This window comes from Homalodisca vitripennis, chromosome 3 (genome assembly GCF_021130785.1).
Source record: "Homalodisca vitripennis isolate AUS2020 chromosome 3, UT_GWSS_2.1, whole genome shotgun sequence".
Lineage (NCBI taxonomy): Eukaryota > Metazoa > Arthropoda > Insecta > Hemiptera > Cicadellidae > Homalodisca > Homalodisca vitripennis.
This window is the reverse complement of record NC_060209.1, coordinates 30,281,445-30,299,198: the sequence shown is the minus strand read 5'-3', so window position 1 is coordinate 30,299,198 and position 17,754 is coordinate 30,281,445. Positions and strand designations below refer to the sequence as shown.

Sequence of the window (17,754 nt, the reverse complement as noted above, 5' to 3'; positions counted from 1 at the left end):
TGTGGAGAACATGCAGTAGATGACGGGGTTGGCGGCAGAGTTGAGCGGTGCAAGACTCTGGATATAGTTACCTGAGAGGCATGCAGAGATGTGTGGAGAACATGCAGTAGATGACGGGGTTGGCGGCAGAGTTGAGTTGTGCAAGACTCTGGATATTGTTACCTGAGAGGCATGCAGAGATGTGTGGAGAACATGCAGTAGATGACGGGGTTGGCGGCAGAGTTGAGTTGTGCAAGACTCTGGATATAGTTACCTGAGAGGCATGCAGAGATGTGTGGAGAACATGCAGTAGATGACGGGGTTGGCGGCAGAGTTGAGCGGTGCAAGACTCTGGATATAGTTACCTGAGAGGCATGCAGAGATGTGTGGAGAACATGCAGTAGATGACGGGGTTGGCGGCAGAGTTGAGTTGTGCAAGACTCTGGATATAGTTACCTGAGAGGCATGCAGAGATGTGTGGAGAACATGCAGTAGATGACGGGGTTGGCGGCAGAGTTGAGCGGTGCAAGACTCTGGATAAAGTTACCTGAGAGGCATGCAGAGATGTGTGGAGAACATGCAGTAGATGACGGGGTTGGCGGCAGAGTTGAGCGGTGCAAGACTCTGGATATAGTTACCTGAGAGGCATGCAGAGATGTGTGGAGAACATGCAGTAGATGACGGGGTTGGCGGCAGAGTTGAGTTGTGCAAGACTCTGGATATAGTTACCTGAGAGGCATGCAGAGATGTGTGGAGAACATGCAGTAGATGACGGGGTTGGCGGCAGAGTTGAGCGGTGCAAGACTCTGGATAAAGTTACCTGAGAGGCATGCAGAGATGTGTGGAGAACATGCAGTAGATGACGGGGTTGGCGGCAGAGTTGAGCGGTGCAAGACTCTGGATAAAGTTAGCGACAGCGATGTACGTCTGAGTCTGGGGGATGAAGCCGTACACTTGCAGCAGATCGAACACAATGTAAGGGCTCCAGCAGAGAATGAATACTGGAACACAATAGTGCAACTGTAACTAAGCTTTTAATTGGAATTAATGGAAATAGTTATGTAATATATGTGTAATTCTTTTGCGTTGTGGAAAGCTTTTTTAAATCAATTGAACTCAAGCTTCAACGTTATATTGTATAAAATATGTCCATTGATATTAAAAGGTCCTTCCTGCTCACTTCACTTTTGTTGCCACACTTTTCGATCTGTTTCTAAACTCTATAGTCGAACTATTAATAATGCATGTTTAATTTCATGTTGATATTATTTTTGGGTTTTCATGCATTTCAACGCAGTATAGTAGTAGTGACAAAGCTAACTATTTTATAATGCAGCACTTCCAGCATTCCTAAAATAGGTGCTGGACTAACTATAAGAATTAATAGCACCTGATATCATGTGTTATTTTGTATTTTTCCGTCTACGAGGGTCCAAGGAACGAATTGTCTTGCCTGAACAACATTTTGAAAGGAAAGTCTACTAACAATATTGGTACAAAATTGAAATTCGGATTGGAGCACCTTAGTCAAATAGTGATACCTTAAAGATCAAGATACTTGTTAGTAAGATATCCTATAACATATCCATATCTATATAAGATATCCATATTTATATAGATTATATAGACACATATTATTTATCTAAAAGAATAAAGTAATATCAGTATTCGAGTAAACTTTAATTCATATCAGTTAGTTTTACTAACGAAATAAATCATATTTAGCGTTAGGTGGAGAACCGTGGTGTTGAGTAGTAAAGCTTAATGGGACCAAAGAGGTAAAACGACAATATGCGCTAAGTTTATAGTGGAATTAAGTTAGCTAATTTTTAAAATCTTCTATTATTCAGAAAATAAAAAAACGATTTTTATGGATTACAAGTTTTTTTAAGCCACTCGTATGGAGGTTATTATGATTTAGTATGGTCTAAGCTTTTAGTTTTCTATTGGTTAGAGAATAGTCATGAATGAACCAAAATGTAAAAAACTAATGCTCAGTTCACAGTGGTTAAATCCATTTCTCGATTCTAATGATTCTTGGTTTTTCACAAAAAAAAAAAAAAAAAAAAAAAAAAAAAAAAAAAAAAAAAAAAAAAAAAAAAAAAAAAAAAAAAAAAAACTTTGTCATCACTTTTCAGAGTGTGCATAAAATGATAGACGATCATGTGTTCATAGTTTTATCTAAATATGTTCAATAGTTTTAAGGATATCGTAATTAATTAATGTAAGATAATAAAGTTATTTAAATTATTTTTCTAATTGATCTATAAGCATCCATGTACGAAAGATATTATACAGATTTATGATAAACCACAGTTTATAGATCATAAATGATAAAACTGAACGCGGAACCACATCAAACGCATGCGACTTATGCATTCTCTCTATTGTGGTGACAATATTAATTGCTAATTCAAAATTAGAACTGAATATTCCATACGCATGTGATGATTACAACCATACATTGATAATCTCATTTCTAGGACTTCAATAAGATTCAGTGTACCACTGACGCCCCACGCTGTCGGTATCTATCCGCAAACATGACACTTACGTGTGGTTTCCTTCATCAACAATTTACATCGTGAACCTACATCTCCCTTCCTTGCGGTTTTAATCTCCAAACACAGCTTTTATGAAATAATTTTATAGCGTAACAATTACATGAGGTTTCGTTTATCAACAATTTAAATCGTAAACCTATATCCCCCTTCCTCTCCAAACACAGCTTTTACAAAATAATGTTATAGTGTAACAACTACGTGAGGTTTCATTTATCAACAATCTAAATCGTGAACCTATATTCCCCTTCCTTGTGGTTTTAATCTCCAAACACAGCTTTTATGAAATAATGTTACAGATTGAAAAAAGGTTCAACGATATGAACAGTCATATTAATCTTATTTTAGAAAAAAATGATGCAATTGGTAACTAACAACCTTGCAATCACTGTAAAGCAATTACAATGAGGATAACAGGTTCGTAAACAACGATAGCCCTCGGCGATTCTCAGCCACACAACACGTGTACTGAATATAATTAACACAACATATTATTATTTTAGCTTTACCTATAGATCTTTTTAAAACAATGTAGCCTACTAAAAATTTGTACAAATTACACAACCAAGATTACGTAAAAAACTACACAACTCTAAATTATGTACGTTTAGTAAACTTCTCGTACATTTCTCTTAAACTACATAACTTATCAATGTCGTAATTATCATGCGTGAGTTACATGATTTTGAAACATCCACATGTTTGGATATTTTGAACATAAACTTGAATACTAAAGGTTCATAATAAATATAGGTTGATGAACATTTTTAATACGTACATAATAACAAAAACTTATAGCAGAAAATGGAATAGCATGATTTCTATAACGTAATCGCTTTATTTATGAACTGTTATTCTTAATTTGTATTCAAGATTGATGTAGTTCAATTGTACACAATAATGTTTGGTGCAACTGTATAAGAATTATATCCACTAAATGTTGTGGGTAGGTTATTAACTACCTACTATAAAAATAAAAACTTTATTTTTATTTTTATAACAAACAACTCACCGAACACTATAACAAAAGTCATTTTCACAGTTTTAATTTTCGCCCTAGGGATAATCCCCCTCGAGCTGGCTCTACGCAACTCTGCCTCGTCCAGCCGATCTCCATCTGCAACATCACCGAATACATTCGTAATATAATTAATACATTTATTTATTAGTGTATGAAATATTAGCAAAACAACATATTTTAATGTGATTGGTACTTATAGTGCAATAATTTTGACTGATAAAATCTTAATAATAGAGTAACTTAAAAAAGACAAATATGCACATAATCATTTTTAATAACATATAATTAATAAGCACACCTGTATTAATTTTCTTAAGATTTAAGATTGTGCAAAGATTGTGCAATTACTGTTTTTAAACAACTCCAAAAACGGCATTGTTTTCCTTTTTAGTTTTTAGCGCGTATCCATGCTTTAATAGTATTCATGAAATTTTACTTTACGAGAGTATTATACACTCACTATTTGAAGAATTAGTATTTTCTTTTACTTTATTACTAGAACTGATTTAGATATCATAAAAAAAATTAACAAGGAAAACGTTGGAAGTTGAATGCTTTATTTTGATATATAAAGAGACTTAATATATTATTTGACCTTTAATTGTTTTGGTATGAAAGTAAAGCGTTTTGTGATTGGAGTGTACAAGTATATGTTGACAACCAAAATGCTCCTCTGGGATCAAGTAAACAATTTTATTACTACAAAGTGTATTATGTACTGTTGGAACGGATAAAATCTTGCATGCATGTTTGGATAAAAATAACATTTTTAAATTGAGAAAAATTTAAATAATTTAATGCACGTCTATTGTATTCAGTACCTTAATTATAAAGGAATTGAAATATGGAAATTTCAATTAGCTAATTAATCGACTACACAGAATACTTCTGTCAGATTACACATAACATTCTTGTGTTCAAGGTTTTGACTGTTCTCCCTCAAGTGCACGGGTAGTGTGAAGTGAAATTAAATGTTATGGCAAGTTCTACTCGTCATAAAGGAAAGAAAGTGATAAGTGAAAAGGATACAAACTCTTAAGTGGAGTAGAAGCGTGGTGGGAGGGACTCAGCATGCTGCTCTTGGTCCAGATCGTGTACACGATGATCGTGTAGCAAGCCGTGATAATGAGAGCTGGCAGGACAAACAGCAGGAGAGCCACGAGAGTCATGTACACTCTCCACTGCAGCTTAGTCAGCTCTATCCAACACTGCAGTCTTCCTGTGAGAGCGAGAGGACGCGATATTTATCCACATTTTACAAGCAAAAAAGTACAACGTGGTTCAATGCAAATATTCTTCCACTAATTATTCTCTTTCTCCAGTGTCAGTACATCGACGGCCAAATACAATCAGGAACTCATTATTTATAAATTAAAAAACGTCCTTAACAGTTATGTTCTCTAACTTTATTTGTACTGAAGTTATTATGTCAAAGTTGCACTCTCATTTTGCCGCGCTGGAAAACTAAAGCTTGAACCAGAAAATTTGGAACAGTAAAAAAATAATTATTACATTTTTATATCTAGTATCGTATAAATCCTAAAAGGTAAAACTCTAAACAAATTAAGTGATTTTATTAAAGTCAACAAATCAAGTACTATGGAACTAATATAGATAATGTCGAACACAAATAAAAGAACAGTGGTAATCAAAATACTACTAAAAATACCGAATAACGAATTCGATTTTATTTACGTGAAGCTGCGTAAAACTTGTATTATTGTACTGCAGGGGTAGTTTTTGCTACTAGTAAGACTACATAAGTTATTTATGCCATTTAAATGGCATAAATAACTCTCAGAGATGATCTTGGCTTAGTAGAAAATAACTGAGGGCATGCAAAATTTGTATAAAATTAATTTTATTTTTTCAAATACAATATTGTTAAAACTTTCAATCCGGTTATAGGTGAAATAAGGAGTTAAGATGTTTAGAATCACACCAGATGTGTGTTTGTTTTGACTCTCTAGCAGTCTTAAACAATGCAAACATAATTATGGTTTCTGATGAGATGCATTAGTAGCGGGTAACCTAACGTAACCGCAGACTAGTGATAGGCGAAGGGGAAGTAGGAGTTGTTTCCCCTACAACCGCTGATTCCGCTCGGCTTTCTTGTATGGTAATCAAGAAGGATATTATTAATTTTAAAGGACTCTTCTGGTGGTTTTAAGTTAATAACGTGTAGACAAAATAAGAACATTCAATATAGTTAGTAGCCATTTTTGCAATTTAAGTTATTTATATATTTAAGAGAGAGACGTTTACAGACTATCAGAAATAAAATAAATAATTAATTAATTGATAGCAAATATAAAATATTAATAATTATAATAAAATATTCGTTTACTCTATTTGCCATTTTATTGATAATTGTTTAAGGAATATATTTTTAGGGTGATATAGAGAACATTCACAATACAGAATAATATATAGGCCAGACTATAAACAATTGATATAGTGATATATATATATATATATATATATATATATATATATATATATATATTTACATGATCACTTATTAAATTATATTAGTAAAAATATTAATTCAAATTTGGACTTAAAAGTGTTTTTAATCTAAAAATATTATTGTAATGAATGGTATTATTTTTGCAGCAAAGACGTTGAATAAAAAAAGAATTCGGAATTACTTAAACTTAATTGAGATTAATTATTGCACATAAGTATTTTTATGTAACTTAAACAGTTTTCAATGAGAATTGTCTGTATGTAATATTTTGAGTTCATGTCAAATTTATTCAATAAAAACACTCGTATTTGTATTTTTTAAATTTTTTTATACTTCAAAAAGGACTCAATACTATATCTTAATGGTTTGACAAAACAGTATTGATATAGTACCAAAAAAATAAATTATAAAATTTTTTATCGTATAAATTCAAATTAATGTACGGATATAGTAATGAATTAAGAAATCAATAAAACTAATTATACTCTACTCTGTACCTTGTATAACCCTCTCCTCATAAAGGATAATGATGGGCGATGAGAAGAGGACACTGAGGAGCCAGGAGCAGGCTACCAAGATCCTAGCTCTCCTCCCTGTCGACAATATTCAAACTTTGGTTAGCGTTGTAAACATGCGGTCTAAAACCTATACCTTAATTATTGAGCCTTTATTACGTATATTAGCGTACGTATAACTTCCACCCCAATATATTTCAATATAAGGCTTTTCTTTTCTATTATCTCCAATAAAGCCGTGGTAAAGACCATGAGGGATATTTTAGAGTTTCTTAAGTTTTAAACGTAACCAGAGTGTTTTCTGTTAACTACTGTTAATTTTTCATTAATCTTTTGCCATTTTATTACAAATATAATTATTCACTAAAATACATTTTTTAAATCAATACAAGCCCCATGCAATACAAAAAATTCTGTTCGTGGGAAAATATAAATATTACAAAAGTTAATGTTACAAAATAATATTATTAGTAGCCGATGTACATGCCCACTCTATCCTTATGTGTGGACAGGTGTTAACATCTCAAAATACAAATAATTTTATTAATAAACAAAGAAACATATTTACTTTAAATATATAAATATATATATGTGTGTGTGTGTGTGTGTGTGTGTGTGTGTGTGTGTGTGTGTGTGTGTGTGTGTGTGTGTGTGTGTGTGTGTGTGTGTGTGTGTGTGTGTGTGTGTGTGTGTGTGTGTGTGTGTGTGTGTGTGTGTGTGTGTGTGTGTGACAGATACGGCCAAATCCAAAATAATTGAATCGGAAAAAGTAAGCGCTCTGTGGTGTAATGGTAGCACATTCACCCGGCAAGTGAGAGATCCGGGTTCGACTCCCGGCGGAGCAAGTACTTTTTGTGATTCAATGTTTATTGAAATTAAATAAGGCTATTGCCATATACAATTTAATGTATATATATATATATATATATATATATATATATATATAAACACAATGTATATTATATATATATATATATATATATATATATATATATATATATAAACACCCACACAGGGTGTCACAAATTGTTATAAGTAATAAAAAATGTAGTATAAACATAAGTAAAGAAATGTTTTTTTTTAGCCGCTTGCTGTAATTTTTTATAACTCAAATACTATATGTAAAATTTTTTAAGTTGAAGAAACCAAATTTGGCAAATTTTATTGAATAAATAAGAGAAAAAAGTGTATTTTCTTTCATATTAACAAAATGGTGTCAATTGAAAATATTGATAGACAAATAACAAACAAGTAATAAAAAACAAAAAAGTATAGTTATACAATGTTTTATGGGCATCAGCTGTTTTACATACAGGTTTTATAAATATTTTACAAGAGATGCAATATTGTGAAAATTTTATTTCAATTTCAAAGGAACTTTTTCAATGAAATCCGTCAACGCATAAGCGAGCACGACCACTTTAAAGACACGTTTGCACAAACCGGGAGCGCCAAACATATTCAGTTGAGAGGTATCAGTTGTTTGTTCCTCCTGTACTGTTTATGTTTTTATAAATATACTGGTTCTTTGGTTATTTGACTGAAATAATTTTCAACAGACGCCATTTTGTTAATGTTAAAGGAATTTAAACACAATAATATTTTTAATTTTCCTCTTATTTATTCAGACCTATGTGCAAAATTTTATTTTTGGATTAACAAATTTAAAGATAATAATTTTTTGGTAAAAAATACGAAATAGCTGATAGCCACTTAACGAAACATTTCTTGCATGTTTGTTTGAAATGATGAATATTATCACCTACATTAGTTTGTGACTCCTTTTTAAGAACACCCTGTATATGTATAGATTTAAACTGCTATTGTAAGACTGTGGACAAGTAGCCTTTATATTGCAATATTAACTACTATTATTGAACTCGAAAATCTCTAATGTAAACGAACATTTTTTTGTTATTTGGTAATAAGAGCCTTTATTTGTACTAAATAAACCCCTCGTAATGTGAAAAAGCAAAAAAATTTATATTTTAAACACAGTTTTTGCATTTCTTTAAGCAAATTAAACCACACAAAAAAACATTCAAAAAAGGAATACAAAAATAATTCCAAACATAAAAATTATGCAATTTAAAAAAATTAAAATTCGCTCTGGTAAAAATTTTGATTGATATCATTATTTTGAAATGTTTATATTATTTAAAGAAAAGCATTATTTTTAATTTTAAATAATAAATAAAAGATTTAAATGGATCTCGGATGATAAAAATGGTTTTATATTTATATTTTCATCCTATTTTTAATAGTGAATAAAACCATTTACCTAATTTAAAACGTATTCATATCATACTATTAGGAAATGTAATAAGAAAGAAGTGCAAAAGTAATATCTATTGTAGAAAAACTAAATACACTCTTTGAAAGCTATATTTCATCAACACAAAAGCTTTTAAAGTTTGATGTAAAACGCTTCTTCCATTGAAATTCTAGATCAAAAGTGCCACCCGGGAATGCAGCAAGCTATTGTCCTAAACGTCATTATGTCTCTCTAAAACAGGCCATTACTGCCCTATCAAAGCCGTTGTAGCCCAGTTCTGTAGCGTCTGTCACGTATAAACATTCCAAATGGCTAGTCATTAGCTGTTCATTATGCCTGGTCTGGTGGTCAAAGCTCACTTGACGGATGCTTCTTTGTTTTATTCGCTAGCTGTGCCTAATATTAATAGTGGAAACGGTGTAATTCAATTTGCTATGACAGCTGAATATAAATAGCTCTTGGGCTTAACTTTGATCTAATTTTATCGAACAAATGTTGCACTTTATGTTCATGATGTATTTGGTGCATTACTCACAACTGCCAGAGAAGTTCATGGGATGAATGATGGCGTCATAACGATCTACGGAGAGAGCGACTAGAACATATGTGGAAGAATATGTGACTACTGCCTGTAACATAAACATTAAGACATACAATACACCACAGCTCACTCTTTCTACGGCAAGTAAAATCAATATTTATAACGTAATTCGACAGAATACTTTTAAATTATGGATAAGACACAACCCAACAGCACTTTTTACGAGTCGTGTTAAAAACACTAAAAAGGGATAGTTCCTTTCCCCTCTACAAAGAAACAAATATTCACAGCTAACTTTTTCTACGGCAAGTACAATCAATATTTATAACGTAATTCGACAGAATACTTTAAATTATGGATAAGACCACCCAAAGCTACTTTTTACGAGTCGTGTTAAAAACACTAAAAAAGGATAGTTCCTTTCCCCTCTACAAAGAAACAAATATTAAACCTATTCAACATGTTTTTCAGTAGTCCTAAGTCCTAAGATTGTTTTTATTACAAGTGGGAATGTTGGCAATGATAATATATATTATTGTACAAGATATGTAAATAGAAATAATTACTACCTAAATTAAATAAATCTATTGTCGCCTTTCTTTTCAGTACTTGGGAGCAAAATTGTTAATTACATTAAACCCTTGGCAACGGCAATATACATTATTGTACTAGATATGTAAATATAAATAATTACTACCCAAATTAAATAAATCTATTGTCGCCTTTTTTTCAGTATTTGGGAGCAAAATTTTTAATTACATTCCATTACACATTAAAAATATTCCAAATTTAAAAAAATGTTGTCAACAAGTAATTATTTGGCTTATTTTGCTGCAAGACATTGGCTATTTGAGTACTGTGATGTCATAAAGTGTAAAGTACTTTAATAGAGTTTCTGTGATCTTTGTATATCTTGTATATTGCTTCTTACCATTGTTTATTGGTATTTATTATATTTATTGTTAATTATATTTTTGTATGTATTTGTGGTGTATAAATTATTTGCTTTGTGTATTTGTTTATTGTATATAATTTATTTTCTGAATTGTAATATTGCATGAATATTTTTAGTATACCAAAATGGCGGCTCAAAATTAATCTAAGGTGCTAGACTCTCATAAATGTGTATTTATTGTGTTTTACATTTACTAACTGGCCACACTACTTGTAAAAATATTCAGTCAATTTCCAAAAATTATAATGTTTACAAATTGTGTTTATATTGATTGGAAATACATTCATTTATTCATATAGATCAATAATATTTTTTAACATGCATATCACTTGTTCATATGACCACGACGACACGTTTTTTTCACCTCATCCCAAGAGTAAAAGAAGTAGTAGTCCTAAACCAAACCACGTGTCGCTTAACAGGCTATGCTCAGGTTGCATGCAATATTGCAGGTCTATAGCTCATTTCTTTAGGCTATACGTGTTACTATGTAACATGGCAAAGCGCCATATAGTTATACTTTGTTATTCACAAATGTATTTCTTCTGCGATGTTATAGTTCCCATCATGCTTATCCATAACACCAATGTAAAAAGGTTCACTAACTCTCGGCAAAATCTCATGGAATGACATCGACGATTACTACAATGTTTACTAATGTTGCTTATACATAAAGGATGTTTCGTGAAAATTTTAAAGTGTATAGTTCAGTAGATTTTACAGATATTAAACGAACAGGCAGATAGACAGATAGACAGACATAAATACAAAAATAAAAATTTGTCTATCCTCTGGAATGTAGATTATTTGACTTAAGGGGTTAATTGTTTATATATAGATTATTATACTATTATTTCAGGGTTAAATGTAAGACAGGGCCTTATGGCCCTACATTCGGCCTTTTGTATATATGATGCAAATAAAGTAATTTGAATTTGAATTTGAATGATAGGCCTCGCTACGCCCAGCCAATTAATAAATACGCAAGGTTCAAAGTAATCTTGCATTATTCCATTTTTCATAAATTGTTCACTACAAATTAATAGTTATTTAAAAAACTGTTTAAACCTCTGTAAGTTTACAAACCAACTGAAAGAAGTAAAAAAATACAAAAATTGTTTTCTATTTTCTGACACAGAGGTATATTTATAAAACATATTTATAACTCATTTAAAATAAAACATATAGAGGAAGATGCTTACTTTAATATTTGAAACAGTCGAAGCTACTTCGGATATTGTATTTGACTTATTATATTTTTCATGTAAGTACATTTTAAGATATTTATAATTTGGATAATTTTGTTTGGTAATTTGCATAATTCGTTGAAGTAGACACTCATAACTGTATTGTTTGACGAAACTGTTAGTTCTATCAATTATAAGAGTTATATTAATCATATGTAGTATGATTACGTACATAATTATCTATATTGTACAATAGGTTTATTACCTACATCAATTATTCAGAAATATATCGTCCGGAAATTACGGACTTTAAAAAATCTCCTAATTCCAATTTTGAACGTCATTGTATATATTGATTTGAGTAGGCCATTATTACAGCTTCAAAATTAACTTAGATAATGTAATTCCCTACAGCTCTAGCAATGGCGAAATGTAGCGGGTACAACGGTTATCGCAAGATAACCAAATCAAGCAACGTCGAGCGTGGCTGCTGCTTGGATGAGTGACCGCTGAGCGATCTTGTCCGTGCAAGCAGCCCGCCTCCCCGGCCATTAGTGGTGGTTGGGAAGTCACCTTTAAGCCATTGGTCCCCACGTTAAGTGTTAGAGAGAGCTTCTTAGCCCTAACTTTGCCTGGTAAAATAATACATCTTTATTTTATTTTACTCTAGCAATCCTATCATTCAGGATTCAACTGTTTGAGTGAGATAAGTAGAATCATATTGTAAAGAAAGATTATATACAACTAAAGATAGTCGTAATTTAAAACTAAGAACAAATGGACGTATTTATTACGCGTGAATGTATCACTCATTATTGAAGCATTGAACACGCGCTTGTGAGTGAATGGAAATGGGGCTATACGAGTATACGAGATGGTGTAGGCCTACCTGTAAGAAACGCACGATCTTGCAGGCGAGGTTACCGGCGGTCCAGGACACGGTGATGTGCCAGATGATGTCCGTCAGCACACTAATGATCCCCACCAGTAAGTCTGTCATGACATCAGAATTATTGATGTGAGTAATGTTAAAACAATAAAAACAATGGTGATCATGAATGTACATCATTATTTATACAAGATATATAGTGTACTGATCTTGAATTACTCAATCTTTAATTCAAAATGGATATATAAGTTATTTAAAATTTATGAAGTATATAAAACTAAAATAAAATCTATTAGATCAGCCCAAAATAACAAAGACATACTTATACTGGCCGATGTAGGAGATAAGAAGCTAAGGCATTATCTGACTCAAATACTTGACAAGTTACTTGACAAATATGTTTCCAAAGAATTTTATAGAATTATTAAATATTTTCTAAAACAAAAAGGGGAAATTAAGAGATACATCGTAAAACAATAAGTTTATGAAGTCCTACATTTCCCGGAACTTCCATCTTCCACTTTATTCCAAATATCCATTTACTTAAAAACCAATTGTTATTTTAAAATTCACAAAATTAACTCAATCACGAGAACAGCATTTATTCTATTTCACAATTCTAAAGAAATTAAAGATTTATATTTCAGATCTCCAAGAGTTGTATTAAAAAAGCCAACCAATATTAAACATATATAATAAGTATATACAAAAGTAAGTTTGGATTCATGTTGCTTATAAACTTTGTTGTGGAACGTGTAAGATCAAGTCAACAAGCAAACATTTCAAAAGTAATGTAACCAACACAGTACGAGTATATCCCATCAAAGTAAATACTAGATGTAGCAACTAAAAGGTAATTTAATTGCAATTTTTGCAAAACAGTACGTCTGCCAAACATATAATCCTTTACGCATAAAATTAAACGGCTACTGATTTGAGATTGTCCGTAACAACGTAGAAAAGCCTATGACCAATTACGCTTTAAATGCGCGCAGTCAAAATCTTCTAGAAAGTTGGTTCCACTATCAAAAATTAAATTACATGAAAAAAATTAAACTTTTGTGATGTGTCTGAAGATGATAGCCTCGCTATCGAAAGGCCTCACAAAACAATAAAAGTTTTAAATGTTGGTTTTATGTTTTTCATGTAATTTAACAGTGACCAATATAAGGTCCATCTACAGCACTATCAAAGATATTAACAAAATCGATGGAATTATAAATGAACGCTGGTTAAAATAAAAAAAAAAAAAAACATATTAAAACATACACACCACACTAGATTTGCAAACAAGGCACCCAAGAGGCATCAATTTAAGACCAAAGTCATTATTATTTTTACTCTTTCCCAATAGTGAATTTTATAGACTATCAGCTGGGGTTCAAATTGTATTTATGTATTATGTTTATGTTGCTGTTTGAATTCTCATTTTATTTTTTTACATATTGTAAATATTTATGCACTTTACATTTATATTTATCTGAAAAAGTGTATCAGATATACGAACATTTACACATTTTTCAATCCATTATACAATAGCTATTCGTGTTTATATATCTAAATCACTCAACAAATGTCAAAGTAACAACACTAAAAAGTGTACGCTGAAAACAAGACGAGATTGACCTTTAATATTTAAAACATCTTCCTTCCTTGATATTTTAATCTCTAATGACTTGTTTTATTTTCTTAATATAACAATGAGGTAACTTATTAAGTTTAATTAATTTACCATTCCATGATATTATCTGCACGAAAGAATTCCTAATGTTTTGAGTTAAAAACGTGTAAATACTTGTTTTTATTGTGCTATTATTTAGAGATTTCATTAACATGTTTTACCAATACCCTATTGTAATCTATTGTTTCAAGCACAATAATTATTACATTACAGCCCATTTATATGTGTTGAGCTTTGTTGATTTATAAAAACGAGGAAAACATTAAAATAATTTTTTTTACATGTGCATAAAAAAGGTTAACAGTACAATTCTGAGCTTTTTTATTATTATACATTTATAATACCTTCACCAAGTAATATTTTTAATTTTTTTAAAGAAATTGAATTTGAGATTGTTTTATATTTACTAACCACTTTTTACCTTTCCCAAATTATTGCAGATTCCCTTTTTATTTGTCATGCAGAAGAATTCATAATGATGTTTTATACATATTTTTGTTATTCACTAATTCGTATGGTCTAATTATGTAAATAATTTTCATGTTTTTAAATCTTGACAACACGGCATCTCCAAATTGGACTATAGTAAATGTGATATGGACAAGAAAGGGAAAGCCAATCCGCAAGGATCTGCAAGCTCATAATGTTTCAAAGGTTCACGGATATATCCTTGGATCTGTCGTCAATTTAATACGATGGGTACAATCAAACGGCTTTTTTGTGGTATCGCTTATCCCGGTATCCACGGATAGCACGATCAGCAATATTGCTGAGCTTATACCCAATGGATATCTTTATACTTACAGACAAAAGAAAATATGAAAATCACTATCATATAACCAAACTAAACCACTACTACCACTACCACTACTACCACCATCACCACTACCACTTTTTTACTTTTTTTAAAAAGTACAGAAAATAATCTGGTACTGAAAATAACGAGTTTGTAAACATACCATCAGTGCTTTGAAATTAATTTTCAAAATTAAAAATGCATCCTCCTCAGTTTGATACACTAACTAAGTCATTTATCTTTCTTCCAATTATGCAGAAAGGAATATTTTAGTTATAATTAATTTCAGACCTAAACAGTTACGAGTCCAAAATGTATACTCGTAGCACTATAAATTTAAGATTGACAAATAGGCAACTCCTTCGTCAATGGTAGTGGGTGGGAAGCTTAGTCGGCAAAATCCCCATCAATCAAGTAGTTTCAGTCTAAAATCAACCAAGTCTTCAACCGATTTTCGACTCCTTTGTTCGAACGAAATACAAACCTCAAAATTAAATAACTATGAAAACATGGTACAAAAGTAATCAAACTTTTTACGTGTGGATGACTTCCATTAGGTTTAAATTATTTAAATTTTAATATCCAGTAGTACAGTTTAATAATTATACAACACAAAAGATAATAATCCCTTTTGCGAATTGGCATGTAGATATAGATGTAATATTAAGACATTTAATGAACTTATAAGACGTGGCATTAAAAGTCTAAATACATACAATTAATAAAGTGGTTCCAAACAATTTCATCTATTCTTGAAATGACGTAATGAATTCAATAATAAATGAAGTAACATTTATATTCGTGAATGTTTAGTATAATTAATTTGTAGGGGTCAGAAAAAATAACTGTAACTCTCATAAAATGCTCTTAGATTTAAAAATCACAGGAAAAGTATTTTCTTAGTTACCTTTTATCATAAATAAATAAATAATCAAACTTTTCATAAGTATTGTTTGGTTAAAGATACGGTTAATAAGTTTAATGCTGCTACTTTAAGTTTGGAAAAATTCAAAAACTTTTTTACAACATACACCACAGCTAGCTATGTATCAAAGTTGAACAAAATATACTATAATTACAAATCATAGTTTTAAAGCCTTTTTTTTGAAACTTAACTATTTACAAGTTTTTTTATTTTTTGCCATGCAGAGGTGATATTAAGTGAGTGTACAAGAGAACAAATATCTAACTCCAAAGATTTATGAGTTATATTTATGAGAACACGAAATAAAAATGTAAACCCCAGTAAAAATTACACACACCTGCAAAGGCGAGGTGTTTGATGAAGAAATTCATTCTAGACTTGCGAGCCTTAGTCAGGACGAGCGCTGCCAGGACTGAGGTGTTGCCGACTACTATGGCGATGAACAGGATCCACAACAGCGTGAACTGCTCCGTCTGGGAACATAAGACCAATAGTTACACTATTACTAGTATACAAGGTGAGGAGTACACCTTAGTCAGGACGAGCGCTGCCAGGACTGATGTGTTGCCGACTACTATGGCGATGAACAGGATCCACAACAGCGTGAACTGCTCCGTCTGGGAACATAAGACCAATAGTTACACTATTACTAGTATACAAGGTGAGGAGTACACCTTAGTCAGGACGAGCGCTGCCAGGACTGAGGTGTTGCCGACAACTATGGCGATGAACAGGATCCACAACAGCGTGAACTGCTCCGTCTGGGAACATAAGACCAATAGTTACACTATTACTAGAATAAAAGGTGAGGAGTACGCCAAATTACGTGTCACATAACACGTTTCACTGGTATTGCATGCAAAATGTCACTCAAATTGCTAATTTGTAACAGATAGAACGGCATATAATGTTACAGAAAAAAATTTCTAACATCCCCGGAAAACGAAAGAGAAATGATGTAAGCCTTACTGAGTGACAGGCTTCAAAAACTTTTAACCAATTTCCATGAACTTTTCCTAAATCTTTAGCAGAAAAATACATTCTTATGTTATTACATTGAATTAGGTTTCATAGCGGTGTTAAATAATAAATAATTTAAATAAACATTTATATACTGTATGAATAATCTACAAGTGGCAGAATGTCATATGTTAAAATATCATATGATTGTACTCAGCTTATTTATTCACTCTGCTATTTTCCATTTTTTTTTTGCCATCAGGGTTACCCATAAGATCAATGTAACAATATGTACTAACACTTTGCCAAATTCCGTCGCGTGACATGCTCACCGACAATCACCGAAACCATTGTTGCTAATATATACGGGATAAAAGTTTATGTAAAATTATAAGCCTTTCGGGTTGTCAGTAGAACATACAGCAATGAAATATTTCCATCTCCTGCAAGTTTATGGATGTTTTGTTGTTCCTTCATTGAGAAACTAATGATCCAAATAAGGTAACTTATGTGCTGACATAAGGAAACATATGTACTGATTTTGTACCGACATTTTCTATATGGATATTTATCGGTATTGGCATTATTTATATAAAACAACATGGAGGTTAGTATTTCCTTTTAAGTCCCCAAATTATAACACTTCTGTCAACCGATTTTTCCTAATTACTGATATGCATATAACTTAGCCATATAAGAAAATTAGAGTATATTAAACGTATACTATTTAAAAAAACAGTAAATATTTAAAGAATGTTTTATTTTACTAGGCGAAGCCATCACCCAGCGTTCACCCACCCAAGCAGCAGTCACGCTCAACGTTGATTTGGTTATCTACGATTCACTACAGAGCGTTATTGGAAAAACAACTTCCAATTAACTTCTACTCTTGTTTTTATTGTTTTTTTGTTTCATGTTGAAAATTGAAACATAATTAAATGGTGTAGATAACTACTTTGTACTATACTTAGGCGCCAGTCACGATTTAAGACTACATCA

The 17,754-nt window shown here is 31.5% G+C and overlaps 1 protein-coding gene across 1 annotated transcript in view; it reads right to left on the bottom strand.

The window, feature by feature from the left end:
* Nucleotides 1-680: 680 nt before the first annotated feature.
* The window catches only part of LOC124356742 (cardioacceleratory peptide receptor-like), a 223,180-nt gene continuing 206,106 nt past the window's right edge, over nucleotides 681-17,754 (bottom strand). The window contains exons 3-10 of the mRNA XM_046807929.1: nucleotides 16,470-16,556; nucleotides 16,133-16,181; nucleotides 12,394-12,497; nucleotides 9,357-9,450; nucleotides 6,529-6,624; nucleotides 4,595-4,780; nucleotides 3,553-3,657; nucleotides 681-980 (exon numbers count right to left, since the gene is read on the bottom strand). Coding sequence (XP_046663885.1) covers nucleotides 796-980; nucleotides 3,553-3,657; nucleotides 4,595-4,780; nucleotides 6,529-6,624; nucleotides 9,357-9,450; nucleotides 12,394-12,497; nucleotides 16,133-16,181; nucleotides 16,470-16,556 — 906 coding nt within the window. The 3' untranslated portion in view covers nucleotides 681-795. The remainder of the gene's footprint in view (nucleotides 981-3,552; nucleotides 3,658-4,594; nucleotides 4,781-6,528; nucleotides 6,625-9,356; nucleotides 9,451-12,393; nucleotides 12,498-16,132; nucleotides 16,182-16,469; nucleotides 16,557-17,754) is intronic.